Raw genomic sequence first — 21118 nt, forward strand, 5'->3', positions numbered from 1 at the left:
TTTGCTATTGACTGAACAAGGAGCTTTGCAGGGATGCTCCCAATCCAGCACTGGATATGTCAGTCACATCCTTTTACACTGGTGAATTTCCAGGGCTAAAAGCAAACCTGCTGTGGAAGCCCCAGACAGTCTCCAAAACGTGCCAGACTTGCACATTAAAAGGGCAAAAATTTCCTTTCCGAGCCCTGCAGCCCTTCCAACTGCTTCTCCTCAGCTCAACCAGGACTGGAGCTTGAGTGTTCCAAAGCCAGAGCCCTCGTTCTGCAGCTCTTTAATCATTTCTAGGGATGATAAAAATGCAAAAATGTTCTCCCAAAGCAGAATAATGAAGCCCATGAGGGTCTATTTGTCAATTTAGCAACGATATTGTGATGTACAAAGGCTGTTTCTTAGTATGATCTGAGATTGCCTCCAAAATAGCTCCATAATTTCTGTCTCAGAAAGCCCCTGTCAGGAATTATGTCTGCGCTCTCAAGGAAACCCAGGCTGCAGCTGCACCCTAACGACTGCTCCATTTCTTTTAGAAACACAACAATTTACTTGCCAGTCATCAAAGGGAACCTGCAGGTTTAGGAGCCATGAGCTGCTCTGCGAGCGGGGGATGCCCCAGCTGCCCTGGGAGCTGCCCCGGTGCAGGTGTTGGCATTTCAGAGGCACCAGGCTGCCCGTGTGCCCCTGGCAGCAGGGCTGGCACAGGCACTCCGGGCTGTGGGCACAGGGGGGGCTTTGCTCTGCATGCCTGTGGGGCAGAGCGGGTGCCCCCCGAGCACTCCTGACTTCACAGGGGCTGGAGCACAGAGAATCCCCCGCTGTCAGAGGGCCCTCTATGTTGTTTTTTTTTAATAAACCCCACCAATTTCCCCCTGCAATGTAAACAGCCTCTCCCCAGGGTGGATTTCCAGCAGGGCGCCAGGCAGAGGGGCTGCTGGTGGGCTGGGGGCTGCAGGGGTGGGCTCAGGAGGAGTCCTGGTCATGGGGGAGGGTTCTGGGGGAACCTGGCTCTGGTGAGGGCTCCGAGCCCTTGATACAGAGCAGATCTGTGCTGCTTTGAAATGGGAACGTTCCTGAGTCGTGATTTTCCCTGGCCTAATTATGGAAATTTTTTAATTAGTTGATAAGAAAGATCACTGGGAAGTTGCAAAGGAAACATTTTGAGGTGAAGCCCCAATCTGTGCCTGCGTCTGCCTGGAGTCGGGAGCTGCTCCAGCTGCTGGAGCTTGGTCAGGCAGCAGCGGCTGGGGGAGCTGGGCATCCCTGCTGCTTCCTTTGGGGAGGTTCTGGATTCCTCTGGCCCACAGGCTTGATCCTGGCAGCTCTGCTCACCCCTGTGCCTTGTGCTCAGCCAGGGGATGAGCTGGGGCCTCTGCTGGGAGCCAGGCTGATGCCACTCTGCCTCCAGTTCGAGCATTTCTGCTTCTGACATCCGGCCACCGGCTCCTGCTCTGCACAGGGGGATGAAGGAGCTGCTCGCTGTGGGGTGGGTTTTGCCTGTGTAGGATCGTAAGGGGTTCTCATCCTCCTATCACCTCTCAATTCTCTGAGAATTCTGCTGCCTCGGAGCTGGGAGAATTCTGCCCTGGGGGCATCTTTGGTCACATCTTTGTAAAACCACGTGGCAAAGGGCTAAGAGCTTTTCGGAGGATGTTTTTACGCTTCGCTGAAGCAGGAGAGACGTGGAACCAATGACTTGCCCCTTGCCAGTTGCCACTTGGCTCTTGCAGGTGCCACTGTGATGCTGCCCTGGATGTCCCTGCCAGGACCAGGACAAATGTGGCAGAGATGCCACCACTGCTGGTGGCTGGAAACCAGCAGAGCAGGACCCTCACCTCCTGGTTTTTGTGCATGTGGGTGACTTCTGGCACATTTTGGGGGGCTTGGGGTTTCTCTCTGAACTTTCTCTGTTCGTGTGTGTGGTTTGCTGCCCTTGGCCTCCTCGGCCAGGTGCCCAGGGGGCGTCGCTGCTGTTTGTCTTGGTCGGAAGCGCTGCTGCTCTGCATTCGTTTGAAGGGCTGGAGGCACAGAGCCGGTCTGTGCTCTTCTGAGGAGCCTCAAACGCTTGTAGGAAAAAAAAAAAAAAAATAAAAATCCTAAACAAGGGAAGCTTGTTATGGAGCCAGCAGGAGACTGGGAGTGGCACAGAGCGGCTGCTGGCAGGGCTGGGGTGGGGCAGTGGCTCCCCCCGGGGCAGGTTCCTCCACCTCAGAGCCCTCCCACCCAGAGCTGGGTGTGCTTCCTCTCTCTCATGCAAGGCCAGAGCCTATAAATATCCCAACTCCAAATTTTCAAGAAGTATTAGGAACTCTCCGGGCTTATTTTTGAGGGCTGTTACGAAAGGGCTTTAGCGGATTAAAGCTCTCCCAGATTAATCTGTGCTCAGCCAGGGCGGTGCTGGCGCCCCAGGCGTGGGATGCGGGGGGTTCACCATGACTCCTGGGCTCCCCACTGCCCATCTCGCTGGGAGATGGGGCAGCTGGACTGTGGGGCAGTGGGGGGACACTTCCACAGAGCCGTGTTCCCAGTCCCCCGCTTCCCCCAGGCCCCCCAGACCCGGCCAGCATCCAGGTTTGCACAGGTCAATGTCACATTTCTGTGCCCTCTGGTTTCCAGAGGAGGTAATTAGCCACCAGGTGTAATAACAATTTAATAAGTGTGTCAAATAAGTGAGCCACTTGTGGTCTAGAGCACGCTGTGCCTCCAGAGGAGTCTTGCAAGGGCTGGGGATATTCCAGATGGGAAAATGGCAATTCCCTTGTCCAGGCTGGGGTCTGTCCGTCCTGGCTCTGTGCAGGGCTCACACCTGTGCCAGAATCTCCCCTTCCTGGCCAGATGTGGAGGGAGATGATGACTTGTGTGCTCCATTACCACGGGAAGGCACAAAGCAGTGCCAGAATCTTGGGGCAGGATGGGCACTGACCAATGCAGAGGATGAGACAAAGGGATTTAGAGACACCTGGCTGCCACCTGCACCTCCAATGCTGGCCTGCTGCAGTGCCAGTGCTGCTCCCATGGGCATGGGGCTCTGGACTTCCTCCCAGGGAAGTGCCAAGGTGGGTTCTGGTGGCAGACAATCAGCTCCAGCCCCTGCTGGCTCTTGGCATCATCTGGGAAAGCTTTTCAGTTTGTCCTTGGGAGCACTTCTCCCCCTAAGGACTTGGGCAAACCCCCTGGCAAGAGCACAGTGGTGTGTGCAGAGATGCTGGCGGGTGGCAGGATGCCCCTGAGCGCCCTGGGAGCAGCTCCCCACTGCCCACTCACCCCCAAGGAGCTTTTCCTTCTCCTGCCAGGAGTGGGAACCCAACCCCTGTGCAGCCCCAGCTGGCTGTGGAGTGACAGATGCTCCTGGGGGGGTCAGGGGGTGTGATGCTGTGGGGCCAGGCAGGGTCCCCAGTGGCTGTGTCACCCCATGGGGAGGGGATGGGGAGAGGCACTGCTTGGTGGTGAATTCCCTGCTGTGTGAACGCCAACAAACAGCTGCCCCTTGGAACAGGAATCTTGTTTTGGCTGTGGGTTGGACTCCATGATCTTAAAGGTGTCTTCCAGCCTTGTGATTCTGTGATTCTGTGAAAGCGTGGCTGGTCCCAGGGGCTCATGCAGAGGGGGGTGATGGCTCTTTTGGAAGGTGGTCTCAGGTCTTGAGGTGCTGCAGAGGGTTGTGCATGGCCCTGCTGAGACAGAGACTCTGCCCCCAGCACTGGGATCCTCGTGTAGGCAGGGTCACAAAGAGCCTCTGTGCAGGATTTGGCCTCTCCCTGCCTGCCCTGGCTCCAGCAGGGCTTTGATGGGTGTAAATCAGTAACAGAGCAGGGAACCCTGCAGAACCCAGCCCCAGCAGTGCAGGGTCTCACCACCAAACCCCCTCTCTCCTGCAGTGGGATCAGGCACCGGCTGCCCAGCACTGCCCACTGCCAAGCTGGGTGCCAAAATTCTGCCTTCCTTCACCTGCTGACAAGGCGTTGGAAAAGGGAGAATTCTTTAAAACATAAAACAAATAAAATCAGGTCTTCTGGTAAGGGATTAAATGGGGGCCCTCGGCTGTATTTATAGAAGGTTCAAAAGTAAATCTGTTCCCAGACTGAATAAATATTTTGCTCAGGCAGGCACGATCTTCAGTTCATCTGTCTTGCAAAGACTTGAGTGAGAGGGGAATTGATTTTCTCCAGCCTGAACAAGGCAAGCGCCTCTCAGACCCAGATAGAGAGTGAAGTCCCATTATCGGCTGAAATGGGGAAGCAGCTGGGAAATCATTAAAGAGAAAGCAAAGACAAAGCTGCTTTAAGGAGGTGACAATTCGCTGTCCTCCGCGGTGGCTGGGGCTGCCACCCCTGAAACTGCTTTGGGGCGGTGTCGCTCTGACCCCGTGGGAGAGTTCGGTGGCCCTGGGTGACATCCTTCAGGTGCCCGCGGGAGATGGGGGTGGCTGGCACTGGTGGCGTTGGTCACACTGGTTGTGCGAGTGCCCAGATCCCCGCCAAGGGATGGCGTGGGGGGACCTGTGAGCGGCTCAGCTCACCCTCCAGGATGGAGGGCGACCCATCCCGGTGTGGTGGCAGTGCCAAGGACATTGACCTCGTCCTGCACTCCTGCACGGATCACCCGGAGGTGCGGACACGGAGCCACCCCGGGCTGGACCTGCTCTCTCAAGTCGGGTTTCTGCACTCGTACACCTGCCGTGCTGTGGCCGCCCTGTCTGTAAGGATGAGAGGAAACTGCTGGCACACCCCTGTCACTGTCCCCAGCCTGCGGGATGCAGCAGTTGTTCCTCGGGCTGGTGCAGGTGCTCCGGGCAGAGGTTCCTGTGGCAGCGTTCAGCCAGCGCCGGGCGCTCAGCACAGCTCCAGCTCAAAGAGCTTCTAAATTCACGCCGGCACCGGGTGTCTGCAGACATCGGTTACCGCCAGGACAAGAGCTCAGTGCTTTGCTCTTGATCGAGGCAGCTGCCGGGCAGTGTGTGAGCTGCTCAGCCGGGGCTCCCGGGGCTGCCGGGGCTGCCCGGGCCACCGGGGCTGGGGGGGATCCCGGGGCTGCCGGGGCTGCCAGGGCCACCGGGGCTGGGGGGGATCCCGGGGCTGTCGGGGCCACCGGGGCTGCGGCGCTCCCCTTGCCTTCTCCCAGGTCAGAAAGGAAACCGTAAAAAGGAGAAAGATGAACAAGCTAAAGCCCTCGGCAGTGTTTTCCGAGTCTCCTCCCTGCTTTCCGTGGCAGAACCACATCAGACAGATGCTCGCCTGCAGGAATGTCCCCAGCCCCAGGTGGGTGCCTGGAGCTGGGCCGCTGCGAGGGAGCGGTGGCGGTGCCTGGCGAGAGTTTGCTGTGTGAGCTCTGTCCGCCCCGCGCTAAAAAAAGGCACGAAATGAGCAAAATTATGCGCTGAGTCACTAATCGTTCACCCGCTGCTTTAGTCACCAGCGCTCCCACACCGGGGGACGTTCGCTGAGGGGGCACAAACCGAGCTGTCACCGCGGGGAATGGATGCGGCCGAGAGCAGCGACGAGCTCCTGCTGCATGCCCAGCCTCTGACACCAGACAGACCATCGGGCTCCACGGCCGCAGGAGCCGCTCGATTAATGACAGCTCCCTGATGAAGGCGCTGATTAATCGCGGCCGTGTGCTGCCGGGGCGTGCTGTGCGCGGAGGAGGTGGCAGCGAGCAGCTGCTGCCCTGTCCCGTGACAGCACGGGTCACCGTCCTGCCCTCTGTCCTCCCACGGGCACACCGAGGCACACGGGCCGCTTTTCCAGGGGTGGCACCCGCTGCTCAGGGGTGGTGGGGCTCTGTGCCTCAGTGTCCCCCACCCTGCCCCGGGCTCTAACCCGCCGTGCCGGAGCCCAGCGTGTGTGAAAGAGCCTGTCTCAGCGCAGGGAAGAGCCATAAAGGGCCTATTTATGGAGCTGGCTCCTCGCAATGTTTTCAGACACAGCCCTCGCATGTTTTCATAACAGCAACGCCTCCGCCTCTCGCCGGCTCCGGCGGCGCTGAGCCTCTCGCCGCTGTCCCCCGCACGCCCCGGGGAGCCGGGAGCCCCGGCAATGGGCCGGCGACCGCGGGGCTTCCCCTGGGGCTCCCGGCCCCGGTGCAGCTCGCAGGGCCGTGCCTTGGCCGCCTGTCCCATCCTGGCTGCGAGCTGGCGCCATGCCCCCGCAGGGACGCGCTCGGACCCTTGGCACGGACGGGCTGCAGACGGAGTTGTCAGCGGCCCCTGTGCCCTGGGCCTCGCCACCGCGTTTCCCAGGGTCTGGAATTCGCTGGCGGGCAGCTCGGAGCGCAGCTGGAGGAGCAGCAGCAGCTCCCGGGCCTCACCCTGGGAATGCCCGGAGGAAGGAGCAGCCTCTGCCCCAGCCGTGGCTCGCTGGTTATCCCCGCAGCCTGTGAGCCGTGCCCAGCCCAGCTCTGTCTGCGCCAGGGACCCTCTGGTGGCAGCGTGGTGACAGCAGTGGCAGTGTCACGCGTGTGAGCAAAGAGGGGGCAGGGGGAGCTCAGGGTGGGAGCGGCAGCAGGGCTGTCTCCTGGCAGGGAGATAAGTAACTTCTCATGAGTCCGTTTTGGAATTCCATTTGGAATTGGAATTCACGTCATTGGAATTTCATAGTCATTTTGGAATTCCTTTCCAACGGGAACGCTGGCCCACCCGAGCTCGTTAACTAACGCTGGTGGTGCTGCACAAATAAATACTCCAGCTGCCACCTGCAGCGCCAGCCAAGGCTCGCTGCCCCCTGCCCTTCTGGGAGCAGAGGTTTCCCAGTCTAATTGGACACACGTGCTTCTCTCCTGACACCGGTGACCTCCAGCACGGCACAGGATTGTCACACTGCAGCAGCTGGGCTCCTGCAGCTCCATGCCAGTGCTGCACGAGCAGGGCAGTGAGTCCTGGGGCTGGCAGGAGCCAGGAGCTGGGAGAGGAGTGGAGAAACCAAACCGTGGCGAGAGCAGGGAACGGATCCAGGCCATGCTTGTCACTGAACTGATTAAACCCCAGCTCTGAAACTCTTCTTCTGTCCTCCAGCCAGTGAGCAGTGTATAACTTCATTACTCCACATCCCGGAGACACTGAGGGATGCGGGCAATTCATTATCATCTGTCCCATTTCATTTCCCTGCCTGTCAGCTCTGGCATCCCGCTGCTCACAGACAAGTCAGGGATTCAAGGTGTGAACTGAGGCTGAAGGCCAATGCTCCTGCAGCGCGGTTCTGGACAGGACCCTTGCACCCCCATCACTCTTGGGGATCCCCCAGCACCACCTCGGGCGGCTCAGGGGTTTTGTGCCACCTCTGGGTGTGGCAGCACCATCACCAAGCTCAAGGCTTTAGGGGCTTGACTGTCAGCAGGGACCTCAGGTGCTGGGCGTGCAGCGTCATTCTGGGCACCCCCAACCCTCAGCTGAGGGGAATGCAGGAGTGAGGGAAGGTTTTCACCTGGTTTCTGATGCCTGTCTTAACGATGGCTCTGGTGCCATCGTGCTGTCCCCTATCAGACAGGTCCCTCCTGCTGTCCCCTCCGAGCAGCCACCCCAGGGTGCTCCTCCCCAGCCCCAGGGCAGCAGCAGTGGGTCCTGCTGGGCTCTTGCCTCAGATCCTGGCGACTAATTGCTCTGCAAAGAGCATTTCTCACAAGTTTCTTTCATAAGAAATGGTAACAAGGCTTTGATTTAGCTCTTCTTTTCCTTTCTTCCTGTCTTTTTTTCCCTCCCTTCCAACCCCAAATGCAGAAGCCCCTTTGATCGTGTGGGTTCAGGCTCTGTAACAAGCATCTCTGTTTGTGTCGGGGAGTTGTCAGTGTGCTAACATGACAGCACAGTCTCCTTGTCACCTCACACACAATGAATTATTCCTTCCACTCCTTCTTTTCACCATCTCTGGGATAAATGACTGCTCCCAGATGGGCTTGTCACCCAGTGAAGCATCCTTAACCTCTGAGATGATCCCTGCCCAGCATGGAGTGCCGGCCTCTGCGGCTCACCCAAAGCTGCAGCAAAACGTTGGAGCGGGGAATTGTCAGCCTAGCTTGAAAGCAAATTGCTTTGCCAATTTATTTTCTTTCTTGTGTATGAACATATTTTTCTTAAAGGGATGCTGTCACATTAAATATGGAGCTGCCAACTGCAGGCATTAAAAAATCATGGGTCGTCCCATTTTCCTTCCTCCCACTCTAAATTCTGGGAAAACAATAAATTCGGGGTTCTTTTTACTTGTCATCTGCCTCGCAGCTCGAGATGCTTTGGCAAACTTTTCCCAGCAGCTGGGAGGTTTGGGAGCTTCAGCACCGTGCCGAGTGCCACGGAACTGGGGCAGGTGGGGCTGGCACTGGGGTGGCCCCTCAGCCACCTCGGGGTGTCTGGCTGTCCCTGGACCCCTGGGGGGTCCCCAAGGGCAGAGCCAGAGCAGTCCTGGTGCTCAGGAGCCTCCCCTCCCACCACAGCTGATGGGCCCGAGCCATGTGCTGGTAAGGAAATCCGCCCCCAGTGTGTCCGTGAAGGGCGTTCACTGTCAACAAGTGGCCTGGACGCTGTGTCACTTTGTCACATCTCCTGTGACAGATGCAGAAAGTCCTTTTCAGCCTTTGTGTTCCCAAGCCCTTTTTTAAGGAAGGTGATGGAAGTAGTGTTGTTGCACTTGGACAGAGAGTGTTTCCATGCAGCCCTGCTGAGGTGGGGAAGGGAGTCAGTCATTTGTCACACTGAGCAACTTCACGGCAGTTTCTGGAACGTGTGTCTGATGGATCTGGGATGGGAGCATGTCTGATCTGGTGTCGGGTATCAGAAATCTCTCATGTATAAGAGATCTGATTGAAAACAGGTTCCACACGGGGCTGGGTCAATGCTTTTCCTTTTTTCTGCTGCAGCAAATCTCCCTCCCACAGCTGCAGGTAGGGATAAGTCTCTTGCTACTCTTCAATTTTAAAGAAAAATCTCTTCCAAAGCTGCACTGTACTGCAGCCTCGCGGCTCAGCAGGGCTCAGCTGCCCCCCAGCCCCACCACGGGGGCTCCAGAGCCTCCCCCAGCAGGGTGTTTGATAACATTGATTTTAATAAAGCTCTGGGCTTGTTTTGATGGACAGACCCAAAGCACTACATGGATTTAAACAGATCCCATTGCAAATGTCTCTATCTGATACCCCTGGCGTGACCGGACTGCAAATGTCACTTGCTTAGCACTATCAAATATTTAATTTGCGTTGTAATAGAGGAGCCTTTGAGAGCTCCAGCTTAAGCTGGAGGTCTCCTGTTAGCCAGCAGCTCTCCACAAACTCACTTAAAAGCCAATTTCTGCCCTGAAAACTCCTGACCCAGATGCGGGAGTGAGGGGAGCTGGGAGGGAAGACCGTGCCCACCTCTGCTGGGGGGCCTGCTGGAGCCCTGCTCATCACTGTAAGTGCTTCTGGTGGGTCCTCACCTTTGCCATGGGAACGCGTGGATGGGGAAGGGGATTGGCAGTGCCACCCGTGGTGTTTGTGCCCGTGCTTGTGGCGTTGTGCCTCCAGTGGCACTGCTGGTGACCCTGCTGGGTGGAGGTCCCCAGGAGCTGGCCTGGATCTCATTCTGGATCCTGCGCTTGTGGAAAATCGTCTTTTCTGGGAATTTCCCCGTGGCAGCTCCAGCAAACAGCGAGGGGAGCACGAGGTGCTGCCAGGGCTCAGAGTCTCCCTGGGCACCACCTGGTTCTCCGTTTTATTTCCCAAGAGAACACAGTGGCTGCGGGAGACCTGGCTCTGCCCTCGCCTTTGTGCTGACCACGAGAATCCCGAAGGATTCTGTGATCCCATCAGGTCCTCCTGATCCAGCAGAGAGCCTGGGGGTGCACGGCCAGTGTGGGGGGGTGAATCATGGAGCCTCAGTCCTTCCTCTCCCTCTGCTCCCTGCGCTGTGCTCACACCTTCAGCCGAGCCCTGGCATGGAATGCCTCACTCCCTGCCTCTGTTTGCTCTGCTGTTGTCCCTGCTGGATTGAGAGCGTGTGGCACTGCCCAGGTTTTGCTTCCTAGAGAGGACAGGCACGTTCCCTGCATTGCTCCCTCCGTGGTGTCTCCTTCAGCTGGGTTTCAGCTGTCCTCGCTGCCCGGGAGCGGGGCTGGGATCTGCTGATTCAGGGGACAGGCAGCCCTGAATGCGGTGTTAATGATCTTGATGTGCAAAGGAGAGGACAGGCGCAGTGGCACCGTGGGATGCTCCCTGCCCTCCCGGGAGGCTGCAAGGTGTCCCACTGCCCTTCAGCCTGCGGGCACGGGGCTGAGGGGAGCCCTGAGAGCATCTGAGGGTAAGAACGGGGCATCTGGGGGTCGTGGGTGGTCTGAGCCCTGCGTGTGCCCTGGTCCCCGTGCCAGCAGCCAGCCTGCAGTCCAGAGCCCTTGAGGAGAGGCAGCTCACACTAATCCTCGCTGTGACAACGCATGGTTTATGGACTGATCCTAAACTGTGCCTCGCCGTGGCATTAGCGGAGCATATGTCGGGGTTTGGGGGCAGCTGGTTTGATGCAATGTTATGAAATGCTGGAAGTGCTGCAGCCGTGGCCAGGCCCTCCAAAACCTGCAGTCTGCCTAGATCTGCTCAGCCCTCAGGCCAGCACGCTGAAGCATCTCCTGATGCTACAGCAGGTCCCCTGGGCCACCGCCATGCCCAGGGCAGAGCCCCCTGTGCCCTTCCCATCCCTCCACCAGCATCCGGTGCCTCTTTATGGCGCTCCACAGGGAATTCTCTGGGCCCGACTATCGATGCAGCCCAGAAGCTGCCCCGTTGCCCCATCTCCCCTGTCACTGAGAGCTGCTGCCAGGTGCATCCGCCTGCTCTTGGCTCAAGGTGGCTCCTCCAGTGCCACCGCTGCCAGCTGGCATGCCACCCCTCTGCCCCGCGTGACGCCCGGGGCTCTTTGGGACCCTGCTGAGCCGCGGGCACCGACTCGGACGTGCCGGGCTCTGGTCCGGAGCCTGCTGATGAGGGCTGATTTAGTGGCGATCGAACCGCATTTGAAGCGCTCCGTGAAACACGAGACGGGCGCCTGCAGCTCTCCAGGCACAGGGGCGGCCGCGGTGCCCCGGGGGCGGTGGCACAAGGGCAGGAGCCGGCCGGGCTCGGCGCTGCCAAGGGCAGGGCTCTCCACCGGCAGCAGGTAGGAGCCTCCTGTGCCAGGCTGGGGCACCGGGTGCCGCCCTGAAGAGGCAGCATCCTGAGCCCAAATGGTGGGAGGGCTGGAAATTGCCGGTGCCGGCGGTGAGGGGTCTGTGAGGATGGTGGGGCTGCTGCTCCAGGGGGTCCGGGGGTCCCTGGTGCCTCTGGAGGGGGGCACAGCCAGGGGCAGTGGCAGGATCACAGAGCTGCCAAAGGTGCAAGCCCTGAGGTGATGGGATGCAGTGGTTTGAGTTGGGCTTGAGGTGGTGTGGCAGCTCTGGCTTTCCTGAGGGTCCTTGCAGGTGGGGACAGGGGCCATGAAACTGGTCCTCACTCAGGGGGTTTGGGGGAATTTTGTGACACCTCTTGGTGGCCGCTTTCATGCCAACACTTTCTTTTACGTCTGTTGCTTTTATTTACTGTTGTGTGTACTCAGTGGGAGACAAGGAAGGTGAATTCAGCAGAATGTAACTTAATGAGCTCAAATAAGACTCTTCTGCCCTCAGGTTTCTTGCTGTCTTACCGAGTTCATGCACTTTCTGTTCGGGTGATGTTTTCCCATATTGCTGAATGGAGAGATCTCCCTAACAGCTCCTGTCAGGTCCCCTCAGCTCTGTGGCAAAGGCAGTTTGACTTGGAGGGAGCTTCTGGTCATGTGTGCTGGCTCTCTTGAGTTCATTCCAAATAAAAATCCCATGGGACACAAGCTGGTGCTGATGGCAGGAGGGAGCACGAGGGTCCCTGCTGGGGTAGGACACTGAGAGACCATCCCTGCACAGATGTTCAGGCTGCATGTGCACGGGAAGCTCTGTCCAGGCTGGGATAAAGCACTCCCTGTGCCCACGGTGCCCTTTAGGGGTCTGCCCCCAGCTTATTCAGAATACAGGAAATGGTGTCTAAATAATGGGAATGATGGGAAAGGAGCTGACCTGCACCAAACCTGCTCCCTCATCAGGATTTTGCAGCTTGGCCAGAACCCCACTGCCCTGCTGATGTATCTCGTGCCCAGCCAGAGGCTTTTCTGGGATGCTGTGGGATCCTGTGGGGTGCTGTGGGATGCTGTGGGATGCTGTGGGGTGCTGTGGGGCACTGTAGAAAGCTGTGGGATGCTGTGGGGTGCTGTGAGATGCTGTGGGGTGCTATGGGATCCTGTGGGGTGCTGTGGGTGCTGTGGGTGCTGTGGGATTCTGTGGGATCCTGTAGGATGCTGTGGGGTGCTATGGGATCCTGTGGGGTGCTGTGAGATGCTGTGGGATTCTGGGGGATGCTGTGGGGTGCTGTGGGGTGCTGATTGGATGCTGTGGGGTGCTGTGGGGTGCTATGGGATGCTGTCGGGTGCTGTGGGATGCTGTGGGGTGCTGTGGGGTGCTGTGGGGTGCTGTAGGATGCTGCTTCAGCACAGTGTGTGGGCATGGAGCCACTTGCAGTGACTGCAGCCTGTGCTGGAAGTCGTGGTTTCTGGAAGTCGTGGTTTCTGGAAGTCGTGGTTTCTGGAGTTTGCTTTGCATTCAGGAGCTGATGAAGGATGGCCCAGCATGGGTCTCCTTCCAAAGATCAGCAGCCAAAGAGACATCCATCCCCGGTGAGGCCTTGGCTGTGAGGGAAGGGCAGCAAGAAGCGCAGGGGGCAGGGTGTCATGGGGTCCTGGGAGGTGCCATTGGTGCTGCTCAGCAAGGTCAGATCTGGGCAGCCGTGGCTGGGCGGCAGCTGAGCTGCCCCATCCAGGAGAACCCTTGGGAAGACTACCCCAAAAATCTGCAACTGCTTGTGATCCCCCTGCACAGAGGAGACAAAACCTCATGGGTCCTGGGGTGAGATGGCTGCTGGAGCTGGGATGTGGTGACCCTGTGTTCTGAGCTGGGTGTGGCTCGGAGCCACCCTGGGGGTGTCACTCAACCTTCACCTTGCCTTACTTTCCCTCCTGTGAAAGGTCAGGGCCCCCCACCCCTCAGCCAGAAGTTCCTCCATGCTTTGCCGAAAAGGTGGAATCTGCCCCAAAGCAGGCATCAGTCAGGGCACTGCCAGCCTGCACACGTGCCACCACCTGTCCCCGTGGCCTGTCCCAGCCGCCAGCCACCCATTTGTGGCCCTGACACCTGAGAAGCAGAACAGGCACGGAAGAAATTAAGTGAATGAGACAACAAGTGTGTGTGCAATTAGGACAGACCTTCAAACGCTGCCCCGGGAGCCGGGACAGGAGCTGCTGCCTAATCAGAGCAACAGCAGCGCCCGTTTTAAAGACGAGGGAGACTTTGGGGATACTTTGTCCACATAATGTTCCAATTTTAGCTCTGCGTCCTGGGATGTAATTGCATTAAAAATACCCGGGGAGGGGGAGGATGCCAAGGGCACCCGGCGACCTGCCTGGGCTGGCGTGTCCCCACCAGCGTGCCGCGTGTCCCGCGGCGTCCCTGCGGCCCCGTCTCACATTCCCGCTGCTGATCGTCTCCCAGATCTGCTTTCCGGTTGCTCTGTTAATGGTTATCCTGGGAAAGGCCTCCGGCTCCGAGAGCAGCTGTGGGAACAGCTCCCGCTCCTTCGGGCTGAGCGGGACCATTGACGGCGACACTCGCGGCCGCCTCCGGGCCGCAGGAAGGCGCAGGATGGCACCGAGACCCGCTGAGCAGAGGGGGGCTCACCCGGTGGGTGGGTGAGTGGCGGTGGCACTGCCTTCTGTCCCGCCGTCCCCGCCGTCCCCCGCTCCCCGGTGGCGGCTCCCACGGGAGCGGAGCGGCGGCGCCACCGCGGGGCTGCGGCCGGGGCTGCAGCGAACCGAGCCCGCCCCGAGCCCCCGGTGGGCCCGGGGAACGAGCCCTCGGAGCCTGTGGGATGCTGGATCGCGGGTAGGACCAGCGGGGTTCGGACAGCCCGAGCCCGGGGCGGTCCCTGCTGCCCTGACCGAGTCCCGCACGGGCTCCGCGCAGCGCTGCCGAGGGTGCCGGGGACATCCCTGCGGGGCACCCTTGGGTCCTGCCCGGCCACCCACAGACGCCCCGGCCCCTGGCTTGGCCCCTTGCCGTGCCTGCGGGTATTTGTAAGCCGCAGCTGCCAGCTCCGCGGCGGTAACTGGATCACAGGGCTCGGGTGACCTTCGCGCCTCCGAGGCTGCTCTGGATGGCCCAGCGGCCCCCGGCTCGGGCTCGGGCGGCAGGAACGGTGTCCCTGCAAGGCAAAGGCTGCCGGAGGGCTGTCCCCAGCTGACCCCAGGCCCTCCATGAGCAGCTCTCTCTCCCCCAGTCCCTGTGTGGGTCTGGGGCTCCAGCTCCTGATGCAAGTCGGTCCCACAGAGCCCCATGTTCACCCTGCTGGTGATGCCAGTGCCAGTGCCAGTCGTTCTCCTCGGTGGTGGGGACGGGCTCTGGGACACCCTCAGTGCACACGAGTCCTGCCAGCTGAATCTCTTGCCCGCAGAGAGCTGGTCCCATCCCAACTCTGCCTTGGGCCAACCCCCAGTGCTGCCCACGAGTGAACAGAGACTCGACCTGACACAAGGAGTGTCGTCTAGAGCTTGAAACTTGGAAGAAATGGGTTATTCTCTACTCCAGCACTCCAGGGAATGCTGCTGCTCATGTCTTCTTGCCCCAGCGCTGTTGCACTTGCTCAGGAATCCCCCCAGATTCACACAACCACAGGCGTGGGACCTGTGTTGGCCTCTCTGCCTCACCTGGCGGCCGTTCCTGTCCCTCTGTCCTCACAGTGGGTCTGTCCTTCCTCCCGCAGGCATGAAGCGACCCCTGAGCCCATCCCACAGCCCCGAGAGCGCAGTGCAGCTGCTGGAGGAGGCCAGCAGCCCCCCCAGCCAGCCCGAGCAGCGCATGAAGCGGGAGAAGAAGCAGCAGTCGTTCACACTTTGCGAGGTCTGCAATATCCAGCTCAACTCAGCTGCCCAGGCGCAGATCCACTACAACGGCAAGTCCCACCAGAAGCGCCTCAAGCAGCTAAACAAGGGGAAGATGCCAGCAGCCCAAGGTAGGAGCCCACCCAGCAGGTCAAGGTTGCCCAAAGGCTGCCCTTGCTCTGGCACAGCTGCTCTGTTGGGCTCGTGGAAAGTTTGGAGGTGCTTGATTTTGTCCTTGGCGTCTGTCACTCGCTGGAAGTGCAGGGCTTTCAGTCCTCAGGTGGTTTTGGGGCTCAAGAGGCCACGCTGCAGAGGCAGAGGGATGGACACATGTGAGTCTGTCCGCGTGCAAGCGTGGCTGTTGCTGCTCTGTCTTTGTGGGTGTCTCCTTGAGTTCTGTAGATGGTTTGTGCAGGGGGACCTGCGTGCCCAAGGCTGTCAGGTGTTGGGCTAATGGGTGCTGCTTTGCAGGTGCCAGCCTGACCGTGTCCCTCCGGGCTCCTGCTGTTCACTTCTCCTGTATCTGTGCTGAGTTTGATCCAAAATGCTGCTCGGATGCTGGTGCTGAGGCCCCTCACCTGTTGGCTGCACAGGGATGCTGCCACGTGCAGGTGCCATGCTGCTGAGCAGGAGCTTGTGCAAGGGCAAGGACTCACTTGCCCTCTGTGCCATCTGCCAGCATTCACCTGGCCGGGCCCAGCTGGCTGCTGCAGATTTTATGCACAAAAGCAGGGAAACGTGCCCAGAAATGTCACCCTGTCACCATGGCTGACCTGCTCTGCCTGAGCCTTTGGCTGTGAGGGATTGTCATTAGCAGCAAGCCCGGGGAGTTGCACAGAATCACAGAATGCCTTGGGATGGAAGGGACCTAAAAGATTGTATGGTCCCCTGCTGCTGCTCTTACTCGAGACTGGGCAGGCTGGAGCCATAAATTCCTAGCATGGCAATAGTCATCTGGGTGCCAAATCCTGCCCTGACTGGTGCTGGTTTTGTTTGGGTTAGGCCTGGGATATGCAGAGGAGCAGGTCCCTTCATCAACATTACTGACAGATGGAAATATCGCCGGCTATTTTAATGGGGATAGGCCTCATAAATTCCAGCCTGCAGCTTCCAGCTTCTTCCCTCAGTCTGGTCGTGGCCTGATGGGAGGCTGTCCAGGGATGCGTTTCCTACTGAGCCAAAGAATCTTGGGGCATGCCAGCCTGCTCTTTGTGCTTCTGCACCGTCCCTGACCTGTGCCAGTGGGGCACGCCTGGGGCCCCGTGCTGTCAGCCCCACACTCTGCTCTGCCATTCCTGTGTGTGCAGGGCTCTGATCTGCTTGTGTGGAGAAACTGCAGGCAGCAGCTGCTCCCTGTGCCTCCCTGTCCCTCCCGTTCCCGCCGGAGCTGACCTTTCCCTGCACTTTTGGTTCAAAATGTCACTCCCAGCGTTGTCACTGTGAGCCTTTCCCAGCCTCCTGAGGCGGCTGGAACTGACTGATGTGACTCCTGTGTCCCCACTGGCACTGGGGGTGCTTGATGCCAAAACACAAAGGGGACCAGCCCTGTCTAGAGGACAAGTGCAGGACAAGCTCCTGGCTGGGCTGGCAGGGTGATGGGGCGCTGGGGAAGCCCTGCCCTGCCTCCTCACACTCCTCTAGGAGCCCTTCCCCGGCCAGACCTGCACCTTTGGGTGCTGAGAAAATGCATCTGCCCGCGGTCCTGGGAGCAGGCACCCCTTCTGGGAGCAGGCACCCCTTCTTGAGCAGGCACCCCTTCTGGGAGCAGGCACCCCTTCTTGAGCAGGCACCCCTTCTGGGAGCAGGCACCCCTTCTTGGGCAGCTGGGCTCAGGCTGGTACAGCCTAGAGACAGGAATGGCTACCACGGGTCTCCAGTGGCGTGGCAGCACTGGGGGAGGTTAAAGACGGTGGATTAAATGAAGTAATTGAGTTAGAAAGATGGGATGTTCCTCTGGGCTGGAATCTCTGTCTCATGCTGACATCTACAGCTACATCAAAGGCAGCTTCCCAGCCACCGCTCAGTCTCCCTGCTCCCCTCTGGCTCCTGGGATGTGTTCGTGCTGCACAGGCTGTGATCGCTGGCGTCTCGTGCAGCAGGGCTGCAGAGCAGCGGCGCTGGCAAACATGCTAATCAGCGTCATTACCATTCATTAGCTCTGCACCAGAAAGCCCCCAACTTAAAAACAAATTACTGCTCGTTAGACTTTTCGTTTTGTAAGACAAATCCCGGATCCTTGTTGTCCTGTGTGGAATCCTGGTGAAGGTGGTGATTAGATGCAGGGTGGTCACAGATGAAAGACGCTTTCGTGCCGCAGATGCCAGCTCTAATCCAACTGGGTCACGAGTGATTTAATTACTGCCTGTGATTTCCCAGGGAGCCCAAGAGATCTCAGTTTGCTCTCAGAGTCCTCGGGAACCAAACCACAGTCTGGTGCTGAATGAGCAGGAAGAGCTGAGCCACCCCAAAATGGGCATGGACAGGGGGCTGCTGCTTGCCCTCATCCTGGATCATCTCTGGGGCTCCCATGGCAGGACAGGCTGAGCTGGAGCATTCCAAAACTTACAGAATCACAGAATCACAGAATAATGAGGTTGGAAGAGACCTCTAAGACCATCGAGTCCAACCCATGCCCTAACACCTCAACTAGACCACAGCACCAAGTGCCATGTCCAGTCTTTTTTTAAACACATCCAGAGATGCTGATTCTGCCACCTCCCTGGGAAGACAATTCCAGTACTTTATTATTCTTTCAGTGAAATTTTTTCTCCTAATATCTACCCTATACCTTCCCTGGCGTAGCTTTAGTCTGTGTCCTCTAAACCTGATCCATTGCCCTCCCCAAAAGTCCTTTCCAGTGTCTCAAAAAAGTCATGGGATGTAAAGAACAGCATGTGCACGCTGCTGCCAGAGCGTTGTCTCTGGGCTCTGCCAGCCCCCATCTCCCTGAAAGGCAGTGGGAAGCACTCTCCTTTGGAGCACCAGGCTCTGGATTCCCTGGCAAATCGGAGCTGACACCAGCTCGTACCCCTTTGGCCAGGGTCCGTGGGAAGGACGCGCTGTTCAGGCATCTCCTGTGCCCAGGAGGCTTCACACAAGCCCCGAGCCCAACTCCAACCACTTTTCTTGGCTTTGGAGGCTGCTGAGTTGCTCCCCCAACCCAAATGCCAAGGCCGGGCCGTAGCCCCGGAGGCAGCAGTGCCCTGGGGCTGATTTGTGTCACAAGCTCTTCCTCCTCTCCAATATCCCGTGGCATTATGTACCCTGACCCTCTCCCCGCCTGCCCAGGGCTGTCACCCCGCCTCACGCTGGGGCTGTCCCCCCCCTTGGCATCACAGCCCTGCAACAGCAGCTCCTTGCAAAGGGAAAGGTCCTGGTTTTCCCAATTATCCACTGAGATGTCTGTCCATGCGTGTTTGGGAGCAGGGAGGTTTGAGATGAGCAGAGAAATCGCTGTGACAGCTTCAGCATCGCTGGGCCTGCAGCAGAGAGCAGGGCCCCTGGCAGGGGACATGGGGACCCCAGGGGAGCCTGGGCTGCTCTGGGTGTCACAGGGGGCTGGCAGCTGCTGGTGGCATTATCCTGGGTTTCACGGGGGGGTCCCAGCTCCCTGATTTTGGCAGCTGGCAGGGAGCCCACTCCCCCTGAATGGCTCCTGCAGAGCTGGGTGGCAGTGCCTGAGGCACTGAGGCTGGGCTGTCGCCTGTTGCACTGACCAAGGAGCCCACGGTTGTGCTCTTGGCTGGTCTGGGAGAGCCCTGCTGAGGAACAGCTCCTGGAAACCACCCAGAGCAGCACCTGGGGTGGGGTGCAGCACAGGGAGGGGAGCTGGTGGGTCTGACACTGGTGGGGGTGTGATCCCGCTCCATGCTGCTGCTTCGGGATCCTGGGCCATGTTCCCTTTCCATGACCCTGCTCTGTGTGCTCTGGCACCTCGTCCTCAGCTGCGTTCCCTCCTCCTTCCCCCACTGCTGTCTGCTGTGGCAGCCTTTCAGCTGCTCATTACCCAGCAAACGGGTGCCAGTCCCTTTCAGCCGTGCTCAGCTGGGCTTTGCCTGCAATAATCCCGCCGTATTGATTTAAATAGTTTGCAAACATGTGGGATTAGGGTCTAATTGGGACTAATCGGGGAGCAGCAGTCATGTCACTGCTAGGTTGGAGCTGGGGCATTCTCACATCTGCCTTTGATGGAGCTCCCAGCCGTGCCCAGCCTTGGTGCTGCCAGGACCTGCTGCAGCAACGCCAGAGGAAATGTTCTTTCTTGCTTCCTCCTGCAGGAATTTGCTGCTCTCCTGCTTTTGGGACTTTTGGGACAAATTTGGCAGGGACAGGCCAATATCTGGCTGGCATGGGGGCCTCTTCACAGCATCCATCACCAGGCCACTGGCAGCACATCAGGCTCTCCCAAACTTCCCAGTGGCAGATCCATAAAGGGGATTTAACCTTTGGCTGGGACAATCCCTGCGTCTGCCAGGTGCTGATCAATACCTCGTGCCCAAGCAGCACCAGGGTTTAGATTTTAAGCTTCTGTGAATTCATGAAGGACAAACAGACGGAGTCCTCCTGCTCCATTGGCCTCGGCTGCTCCCTTCAGCTGTGAGCAAAGATGAGCAAAAATAGCTTTTCAGATCAGATTTGAATAACCTGGAACCTCAGTGGGAGAAATAGAATGGCTTTTCCATGTCTTAAAGATGCTGGCTGGGATCAGGAATAATTTGAAGAAGCTGAATTGGGTAATTGTACGTTTTCCTTCCCTCTGCTCACTCCCAGGCTTCACCCCAGGGATGGGGTGCAGGGATGTCCCTCAGGGCTCCTGGGGACAGAGCTGGGAGGGCTGAGGAGGGGAGGGATTTACCCCTGCCACTGGCAACTGGCAGAAAAGCCCTGTTTCACTCAATGCTCTTTTTTTACCAAAAAAACCCCCCAGTTTCTGTGGGGGAAGGGACCTGTGGGTGCCATGTGAGAGGCTGCACGTGAGCCCAGACCCTGCACATCAACTTCGTGCCGGCCCATGAATCCAGAGCAAACTGCTCCCTTTCTAAAGCCTCAGAAAATACCCCATTAGCTTGCTGTCCCTCTGAAAAGCCCAGCTATCCAGCTTTCTGTGGATTAATAACTGCACCATAATTAATCTCTGATTTTATTGAGTCGGTAACTTCAAATAGAAAATGAATTGATTAGTGGTCAGCTTTGACTGGAAGGTTTTTGTGGTGTGGAGCCTTCCCCTCCAGGACTCTGACCTCTGGCTCTGCACCCCAGTTCTGGTCAGAGCTTCAGGGATATTTTTCCACGCCACATTTATTCTAAAAAGATCCTTTAAATTTAAACTCTTGGCCATAAAATGACACAGAGAAGCTGGCAGGGCTCTCCTTGTGCTGCTGGGGCACCAAGGAGGTGGGAGCCTCCCATGGCAGGGGCTGGGGTGCTCAGGTGGATGCTCCAGCTTAAGAAATATAGAGACCGAGCCAAAATATATCAGTGTCAGATAATATAAATCAAATATCATCTTTGTGTGGGCTGGTGGGGGCTGCCTGGGCCATGGGAGTGTCAGGGTGCCACTGATGTGGCGCTGGCAGTGGCTGTGCTGCGCTGCTGGCATAGTGGAGATTTTTCCCCCCAAAAAAAATCAGTAGGAAGTTGCCTGGTGTTATTTTTAAGCCCTGCAGTTGTGAGCCATTCCTCTTTCATCGTGGATTTAGCTGTCACTTTCTTCCAGTGGGTTTGCTGTCAAGTTGCCTCAGTAAGTGTTCCACGGCCACTCAGCTCAGGGCTGCCACACACGTGACACTAATTAGAAGTGGATTAAGAACAACGAGGAACACGTAGCCATGGAGTATTTCACAATTTCCCATGCAGCATCAGCTCAGCAGATTTGGAAGAGGAAACCTGGCATTTATTTTAAGCAGGGGAAAAAAATGGTCCAAGCAGCAGCTGAACTGTGAGCGTGTCCCGACTCGTCAACACCCGCTGGTCCCCATCCTGAGGGATCTCTGAGCCTGAGGGAGCCTTTTCCAGAGCTCCATCAGCAGCTCTGAGCAGGGGGTGAGGTCCCTGGCATGGAGGGATGTCTCCTAGGAAGGGTGCCTGCTGTTGGGGATGCTCCAGGGTCAGGCTCCTGGCTCTTGTGGCCACGCCAGGTGCTGATCCAAACACATCCCTTTGGAGGGCTTGGCTGTGCCCCCGGGC

The 21118-nt window shown here is 58.2% G+C and overlaps 1 protein-coding gene across 6 annotated transcripts in view; it reads left to right on the top strand.

The window, feature by feature from the left end:
• Positions 1-21118, top strand: part of ZNF385C (zinc finger protein 385C) — a 60377-nt gene that overhangs the window by 3355 nt on the left and 35904 nt on the right. For 2 of the 6 annotated variants that reach the window (XM_038162828.1, XM_038162829.1), the window contains exons 1-2: positions 9988-10246; positions 14815-15063. The exons of 1 other annotated variant lie outside the window; for it this stretch is intronic. In XM_038162828.1, the coding sequence (XP_038018756.1) occupies positions 10108-10246; positions 14815-15063 (388 nt within the window). In that variant the 5' untranslated portion in view covers positions 9988-10107. Of the gene's footprint in view, positions 1-9186; positions 9362-9987; positions 10247-10688; positions 11096-14814; positions 15064-21118 lie in introns of those variants that run through there. 3 more of the 6 variants (XM_038162830.1, XM_038162831.1, XM_038162834.1) reach the window with 3 other exon arrangements.

This window comes from Motacilla alba, chromosome 27, assembly GCF_015832195.1.
Source record: "Motacilla alba alba isolate MOTALB_02 chromosome 27, Motacilla_alba_V1.0_pri, whole genome shotgun sequence".
In the NCBI taxonomy this organism is placed as follows: Eukaryota; Metazoa; Chordata; class Aves; order Passeriformes; family Motacillidae; genus Motacilla; species Motacilla alba.